The sequence below is a fragment of the Centroberyx gerrardi genome, chromosome 3, assembly GCF_048128805.1.
Source record: "Centroberyx gerrardi isolate f3 chromosome 3, fCenGer3.hap1.cur.20231027, whole genome shotgun sequence".
Classification (NCBI taxonomy): domain Eukaryota; kingdom Metazoa; phylum Chordata; class Actinopteri; order Beryciformes; family Berycidae; genus Centroberyx; species Centroberyx gerrardi.
This window is the reverse complement of record NC_135999.1, coordinates 26,372,686-26,381,462: the sequence shown is the minus strand read 5'-3', so window position 1 is coordinate 26,381,462 and position 8,777 is coordinate 26,372,686. Positions and strand designations below refer to the sequence as shown.

Below are 8,777 nucleotides of genomic sequence, written 5' to 3'. Positions count from 1 at the left end.
ATCACCCTTATAAAAGTTTCCAGCGCTTGTGTCCTGTCGGAAAAGTTTGCTTCAAAGTCATGTACAGGGCCCAAAATAGCCAAATGTCGGTCAAATTTGTCTTTGAAATAAGGGTCAGTAAGTAACAATAAGTCATTTTTAACATTTGAATGCCTTGATTATACAGTCTTTGCCTGTACTCCAACTTCCTGCTGACCACCGTACAATCTCTGACCATGAGCCAATCAAATCAGAGTAAAACAATAGCTTGAATGCTTCCAAATGCTCTCTTGTAATTTTGATTCTGTTGCCCCTGATGATGAATTACAATCCATTGAGAGAGCAGGTTTTAAATTGAGCAGAGTTACAAAGTGCTTTGCAAACAATAAAACAGACAAACAGACAAAAGCCAATATGGATAAACATTAAAAAGACAGAATGATTTGTTGGAATTCTCCTTTGTAAGTGTAAACTATTTCTTCAGATTTTTGCGTAGTTTCTGTTGGATGTTGCTATGTCTGGAGCCCATACTTCACTACTGTACGACACAATAGATTGTGTTACACTATCAAAGATTTTGTACCATTTCTTTTTATCTGGGATGCTGATGTCATTATCTTTGTCTTACTCTCTGTCTCTTTGTGTCTTTGCCTCTACCAGGTGATAAAGATCCAGTACATAAACAAGAACGCTCACTATGACAAAGCGATCATCTCAGTGGAAGACCACGTCAGCTGCAGGTGCCAAGCTGCCTCCTCCTCCTCTTCCTCCTCCTCCTCCTCCTCCTCCTCTTCCTCCCCGTCCGTCCCTGTCCCTCGTTCGTCCGTCCAGGCCAACCCCAACCCTCCTCCCCCTCCCCCGCAGCAGCCACCCCCGTCCCCCCACCTGCCCCTGGCCCTCCCCCGGGCCGTCCACCCCGCTCCGCCCAAGAGCCACGCCTCCAAGGCCGACCTTCACCGCCACGACGACCTGAAGCACAACCAGCAGCGCTACCACCCCGAGGAGCGCGAGCCGGTGGCGAGGCAGTGGCAGCAGGGCAGGTACACCCAGCTGGCGCACTGGACGCCGCCAAGGGTGCACCAGGCGGCGGCGCACCCGGCCGTCGGAGGGGGCGGGCCGGTCGGCAGCTGGCCGTCGGAGGCGAGGGCGGAGCAGGGCGCCCAGCAGCTGCCCAGGGAGGGCGGGCACGGGAGCGGATTTGAGGGGGGCAGGGAGGAAGGCGGCGTGCGCGCATCACACGGCGCCGGGGAGCTACATCATCCGGATCATGCGCAGAGGCAGCAGCAGTTGTTACAGTATCAGCAGCAGCAGCAGTATCAGCAGCAGTATCAGTATCACCAACAACACCAACATTACCCACAGCAGCCGTATCAGCAGTACAACCGCGGCCCGTCAGCGGAGGACCAGGAGCTGAGGACGCAATACCGACTCAACGCTGCCCAATCAGACAGCGCCTCCCCGCCCGGCAACCCGACCCAGTCGCCCAATCAGAAATCAGAACAGAACACCAGTCCTCCAGTCCCCGCCAATCACAAGGACTCAGCCGTAGAGCTGACCAGTGACAACAGGCAAAAAGATACAGAGGGAACAAATCACAAACAGACAGAGGCTGAAACAGCCAATCGTAAAGAAGGGAACGAGAGGGAGGAAACTGGGTCGGCCAATAGCGGGGACGCGGCCGGGGCAGAGCTGGCCAATCAGGAAAAGGACTCTAAATTGACCAATGGGGAGCGTCCTTTCACAGAGGAGAGGAGACAGAAACTTCTAGATATTGTACAGAAAGAACCGGATCAACAAACACATCATCAGCATCATCCTCATCCTGCTGACCATCATCATCCTCAGCACAGACCAAAGCCGACCGCACTCAAAACAGGTACTGCACCGCTGTGTGTGAGAGTCTGTGTGTGTGTGTGTGTGTGTATGTGTCAGCGCTGGGGAAAAGAAATTAGTTACTTTACTTCATTACTGACCTTATGAAGTAACTAGTTAAGTTACTCTTTATTAAAAATAACTTGTACTTTTGCATTACCCATTTCGAGAACATCCTGTAGCGATATGCATAGATAGATTGTGTTTTTCCATTAGCAGCATGTTGTCTGCATGAGATGCCATGTGATTTTCACTTTTTTCTGCTTTTTAAAAAATTTGTGCTAACAAAAATGAAACAATCTGAAAGAAAAAGAAAAAAGTTTTTCGGCAATATAACAAAACCTGCGTGCTCACGCTAAACGATAAAAGTAGTATCGTGCACACTCCTTCACTCTCACAAGCTTTGATATATTGCCAGATAACTTTTATTCTGAAGGGCTGTGTGACCTGAATCAACGTCATCAGCGAGTTAGTATTAGCTTTAGCTCCCAGCTCGCGAAAGCTGCGTTTTGGGAAAACAAAAGACATTACCCTTTGATGGTAACGTCTAAACAAAGCTAGGAAGAAGGGTGAAAGTTTGGGAGCAGCCATTTAGAAACCACACACAAAAATGAAGGGCTTGGTGGGTCATTTTGTATAGAAGTCTAGTAATGGCATGTACAAATCAACACCAGCTAGCGTCCCTTTGGGGCCAGCCATTGCAGATGTGTGACTTTTTAAATACTTAGTGCACTACTGTTGCTCCAATCCAACAGGAATAGCTTAGAAAATTGTGCAGCACTAAATGCAGGATGGATGCAGGGTGGGCGACTTCTATTGTACTTTATACAGTATTACTGCAGGATAGATGTAGGGAGGGGTGGCCACTATTATGGATACCACAACTTCAATGGCCATGTGCGTTATCGTCTGTGTGAGAGAATGTATTGTAATTTCAGCAACGGTTTATAATGTATGAGAGTCGGTGTGAGAGTTTCCCGGGCAGGAAGCCGCCTACTGTACATGTATGACTAAACAGCATGGCCACATGTGTCCTGCTATTCTTCCCCGGCCCCCCGGGGCCCGGCGGCCAGGGAGCTGGACTTCCCTCAGACTCACGTTTCACTCAAACCTGAGGCGATCGCAGGCATTGTTACACAGGCTTCAAGGCTGCCGGGTCCCGTCAGTGGACTGAATACAGTTAGAGCCACTAAAGAGTCCCTCCACTCTGTGTCTATCCTGCTTAGCTGTCCACCCATGATGAAACTGTTAGTTCATTTGTTCGTTGATTCATTTGTTTGTTTGTTCGTTCAGTGTCCCTCCATGATGATGAAATTGTTAGTTTGTTCGTTTGTCCGTATCTTGGACACCACAGATCGGATTTTGATGAAACTTGGAATGATGCATCTCACTACAGTGTTGCAAGATTTGCAAAATTAGACTAATTGACCCAATTGGGGAGGGAGGGGGGACGGCTCTACATTGTTCATTTGTTCGTCCATGTGTCACATGCGATATCTCAGACCCTGCTGATCAGATTTTGATGAAACTTGGGCAAATGATGCATCTCACAGCTGCACCCCAGCATTTTCAAAATTACACTGATTGACCCAAGGGGGGCTGCATCATTGGGGGATGACATGTTTATTGTTTTGTGTTTGCTTTTGTATTTAGTCTTTTTCTCTCTCCCTCTCTCTCTCCCAGCTATCCCTACACTGGCCCCCAGCTCGCCCTCGGCCCGCCGGGCCCCGTTCCGACCGGCCTCGCCTCGCCGCAGGAGGAAACACCGCAGCCGCATCAGTAAAGCAGCCATCAGAGCCATGATCATGTAGAGCTGCAGGTGAGAGGAGGGAGAGAGGGAGGGATGGAGGAGAGGGGGGAGTTGATGGAAATGTTAGTTTCCTCCTACTGTCAAACTGGATGACTCTTAATGCCAAGGATGAGTAATAACCAGGTCCAAAGGGAATCTGTGGGTATTTATTACATTTTGTGTGCTATTTTTGAATCTATATCTTTGTCATTGTTTCGAAAGTGGACTAAAACTGTTTATCAACATAACAACAGTTTTGTGTGTATAGCTAATTGTTTGAAATGAAAAGCAATCTATTTGTGATGAAATCAAAAGTTGATAATTTACAAGGTAATATATACAGTAGATGCAGGGAAAATGAGTGAAAGAAAGTCGATAGATATGGAGGGAGACTGTGGGAAAAGGAGGATATGGGGAGAATTAGAGAATTAAACAACATTTAAACAACATTTATCTTATACATCCTTCCTTCTTTCACAGGACATGGCAGAGCTAACCAATAGCTGTTGGCCAGACACCGCTCCCAAGGAATACTGAGGAACTGGAACTGGGGGATTTCTTGAACGTTGGACGATTGGAACTGAAATTGTGGACGGAAGCTGGGGAAGAGACACAGCTGACGGCCACTACTGCTGTTTTGACAGGCCAGCTTTAGAGGATGCTGCCATTTCTGCTCCACTCATGAGGACAGAAACACCGTCTGCCTGCTGAAGAGCATCCAACTTCACTGGATATTCAACATGATAACGGTGCAATCTTAACGACTCCGTGGACTGGAGGATATTTGCCACACTAAACACTGGATATCATTTGTATGAACCGTAAACCCCCACCCACCGATCCACTGATCAATGGAAGCTTATTGGACACCCGAGGGTGGAGGGTGGTCTGTTGAGTCAGTGGACAGCCATTGATTGGCTGCTTGAGCGCGTTTGATTTTCAGCCCAAGAGAACTGGACTCAATCGGTCGAAACCGAGAGGCACAGAGACAATTATTTGGGCTGAATATGGAGTTGAAGTTGATTGAAGATGACATGAGAGATGTGGAAAACTTACTTAATGGTTATACTGGGATTTCTACACTGGGACGATAACTGGAAACTGGCTAATATGGACAGTGGAAGCGAAGGAAAGTGCAGCTCAGGCCTCCAAGCCAAACATTACTGTTATCCTACTTTGTCTGAATCTAACTTTACCTAACACTGGAGTAGCCATACACTGATCATACAACGTTGACTTAGAGAAGTACTCTACCGTGTACTGTAGCTTAATGTACTGGAAAATATCGATAACATGCTCATTTTGTACTACTGCCAGATCAAATGGAATAACAACCAAATGCCTGCCTAGATAACATGCTATGAATATCTACATGAACCAAGTCCCAAAGACCTGGCTTTTAGAAACCGCTGTGAGCAAGTTATAGCCAACACACTGTATGTATAAACGCTTTTAGAGAATGATTTCTGGGAAAAAAACAAAACAAAACTTTATTTCTTAACTTATTTAAAAGGGGGATGCGACATCCTCCCATTCTCAAGTGTAATTATTGTTGCCGACATTGTTTTGGATTATAATTATTGGTTGTACACTGTTACTGTCATGAATGTTATTTTTAATATAAAGTAAAAAAGTTCAAGAAATATGCTGTGTCTTTGTTTATATTAGTCTGTGCTTCATTCTCTATCAAATGAGATTTTGTGTGTGTGTGTCTGTATGTGAGTGTGCATCTACATGTGTGTGTGTGTGTGTGTGTGTGTGGCTATGTGTGTGTTTGAGGTTGCATAGCGTATGCATCTGTGTATACATTTTGTGTATGTGTTTTTGTGTGTTTGAGTGTGTTTGTATGCATACGTCTTTGTTGTGTGTGTGTTTAAATGGGCATGTTGTTGCATGCATGTGAGTGTATGTGCATGTACAGTGTGTGTGTGTGTGTGTGTGTGTGTGTGTGTGTGTGTGTGTGTGTGCGTGTGTTTAGCTGATTATGTGCACTTAACTAGAACACTTATTACTCTTCTTCTAATCTTTGCTTATGACTGCATGTCCTGCGGCTCTGTCATGCAGTGCAGCGCAGGGGTCAGACTTGTCTGGTTGCTATAGCAACCCGCCGACGGACGCGTCAACAGAGAAGTATCGGATGGTGAAAGAGAGATGAGGGGGGTGACAGTCCAGGAATGGACAGAAGATGAACGACAGAGAGAGAGAGAGAGGGAGGAGGCCCAGTCGGGGGTGGATTGAGTTGAAACATCACAGCAAAGTGAGAAGAAGAGGGAGAGAGGAGAGAAACGACAGAGAAATAAAAAATAAAAAGAAAGAAGGGAAAGATACTCTAATACCTCCAAGTATATGACTGTAAGAGGGAGAGAGCAAGATGAAGACAGCAAGAGAGGGAGATAATTTGAGAAAGAGAGCTGAAATGTCATTCTGTTGTGCAACGGGGTTTCCCCTGCGAGGCTAAAAGGGTCAGCAGATTCTCTTCTTTGAGAGTGATGACTCAGCGTGTACTGTACCAGGCCCCGAGGTGCACACACACACACACACACACACACACACACACACTTACAGACACTTACAGACACTTAAAGACTGCCTGAACATGGTAGAAATCTGCCATGAAGATGGGATGCAGACACAAATCGCTGTTGTTGCCTGAAAAACTCACAACTGCAGTTTTGGTGATTTTCATGTTGTCATTCAACTGAAGGATTGATAACTTTATTTGTATCGCATTTTCTAAAAGCAATGTTTACAAAGTGCTTTACATATAATAAAACACAATGAGACAGTAATGTCAAAGTCCTTCAATTAAATAAAATAAAAAAATCCATAAGGAAATGAATACATGAAAAAAAATAATAAGAAAAAGTAAAAAAAACAACAAATGGTAGTGAATTGCATTAACAGCCAATGATTGGCTGCTCCTCTCCTCTCCTCTCCACCCCTTTTTTCCTCTCCTTTCCTTGCACACTTTCCTTACACGCTCCTCTGTTGGTTGATGAAATTCTGCAGTCTCCTGGACTGATGAAAGCCATTAAAAACCCACTGGATAACATCAAAAATGCTTTGTCATCAAGCTCAAAACAAGCTCCCCTCCTCTCCTCTCCTCTCCACTATCCCCTCTTTTCCTCTCCTCTCCTCTCCACTATCCCCTCTTTTCCTCTCCTCTCCTCCTCTCCTCTCCACTATCCCCTCTTTTCCTCTCCTCTCCTCTCCACTATCCCCTCTTTTCCTCTCCTCTCCTCTCCACTATCCCCTCTTTTCCTCTCCTCTCCTCCTCTCCTCTCCACTATCCCCTCCTCTCCTCCCCTCTCCACTATCCCCTCTTTTCCTCTCCTCTCCTCTCCACTATCCCCTCTTTTCCTCTCCTCTCCTCCTCTCTTCTCCACTATCCCCTCCTCTCCTCCCCTCTTCACTATCCCCTCTTTTCCTCTCCTCTCCTCTCCACTATCCCCTCTTTTCCTCTCCTCTCCTCCTCTCTTCTCCACTATCCCCTCCTCTCCTCTCCTCTCCACTATCCCCTCTTTTCCTCTCCTCCCCTCCTCTCCACTATCCCCTCCTCTCCTTTCCCCTCCTCTCCACTATCCCCTCCTCTCCTCTCCTCTCCTCTCCACTATCCCCTCCCCTCCTCTCCTCTCCTCTCCTCTCCACTATCCCCTCTTTTCCTCTCCTCTCCTCCTCTCCTCTCCTCTCCACTATCCCCTCTTTTCCTCTCCTCTCCTCCTCTCTTCTCCACTATCCCCTCCTCTCCTCTCCCCTCCTCTCCACTATCCCCTCCCCTCCTCTCCTCTCCTCTCCTCTCCACTATCCCCTCCTCTCCTCTCCACTATCCCCTCCTCTCCTCTCCTCTCCACTATCCCCTCCTCTCCTCTCCTCTCCACTATCCCCTCCTCTCCTCTCCTCTTCTCTCCTCTCCTCTCCTCTCCACTATCCCCTCCTCTCCTCTCCACTATCCCCTCCTCTCCTCTCCTCTCCTCTCCACTATCCTCTCCCCTCCTCTCCTCTCCTCTTCTCTCCTCTCCTCTCCTCTTCTCTCCTCTCCCCTCCTCTCCTCTCCTCTCCTCTTCTCTTCTCTCCTCTCCTCTCCTCTTCTCTTCTCTCCTCTCCCCTCCTCTCCTCTCCTCTTCTCTTCTCTTCTCTCCTCTCCTCTCCTCTTCTCTTCTCTCCTCTCCACTATCCTCTCCCCTCCTCTCCTCTCTTCTCCTCTCCTCTTCTCTTCTCTTCTCTTCTCTTCTCTCCTCTCCTCTTCTCTCCTCTCCTCTCCCCTCCCCTCCTCTCCTCTCCTCTTCTCTTCTCTTCTCTCCTCTCCTCTCCCCTCCTCTTCTCTTCTCTCCTCTCCTCTCCTCTCCTCTTCTCTTCTCTTCTCTCCTCTCCTCTCCACTATCCTCTCCCCTCCTCTCCTCTCCTCTCCTCTTCTCTTCTCTCCTCTCCTCTCCTCTCCTCTTCTCTTCTCTCCTCTCCACTATCCTCTCCCCTCCTCTCCTCTCTTCTCCTCTCCTCTTCTCTTCTCTCCTCTTCTCTTCTCTTCTCTCCTCTCCTCTCCACTATCCTCTCCCCTCCTCTCCTCTCCTCTCCTCTTCTCTTCTCTCCTCTCCTCTCCCCTCCTCTCCTCTCCTCTTCTCTCCTCTCCTCTCCTCTGTACTGTAAGTCATGACCTGAGATTTTGGTCTTGCAGCCAATAGGCATCTAGGTGTGAGGTCGTGTGGTGAAATGAACCAATGAGGGTGAGCCAAAGTTCAACCAGGTCACCGGGGCCAAACTCTGCTGCCCATACACTGAGATACAGATGTGAATATGTGTGTGTGTGTGTGTGTGTGTGTGTGTGTACAGTACTGTGTGTGAGCATGTGTGTGTGTGTGTGTGTGTGTGCACAGTACTATATCTTTGAGAATGCACTTCTTTTTGAAAGTGTGTGTGTAGGTGTGTGTGTGTGTGTGTGTGTTGTGTAAAGTATGTGCATTTGTGCGTGCATGTGTGTGTGTAAAATACTGAATGTGTGTGTGTGTGTACTGTATTTATGAGAGTGCACAACTTTGTGCATATTTGTGTGTTTGTAAAGTATGTGTGTGTGTGTGTGTGTGTGCATGCACGCTGATGTGTGTGTAAAGTACTGTAGAGTGCACAACTCCATGTGTGTGCG

At 47.4% G+C, this 8,777-nt stretch overlaps 1 protein-coding gene across 1 annotated transcript in view; it reads left to right on the top strand.

The window, feature by feature from the left end:
- The window catches only part of pdgfba (platelet-derived growth factor beta polypeptide a), an 18,180-nt gene extending 12,938 nt beyond the window's left edge, over window positions 1-5,242 (top strand). The window contains exons 5-7 of the mRNA XM_078290039.1: window positions 640-1,855; window positions 3,535-3,670; window positions 4,121-5,242. Of these exons, the coding sequence (XP_078146165.1) occupies window positions 640-1,855; window positions 3,535-3,662 (1,344 nt within the window). The 3' untranslated portion in view covers window positions 3,663-3,670; window positions 4,121-5,242. The remainder of the gene's footprint in view (window positions 1-639; window positions 1,856-3,534; window positions 3,671-4,120) is intronic.
- Window positions 5,243-8,777: the final 3,535 nt, after the last annotated feature.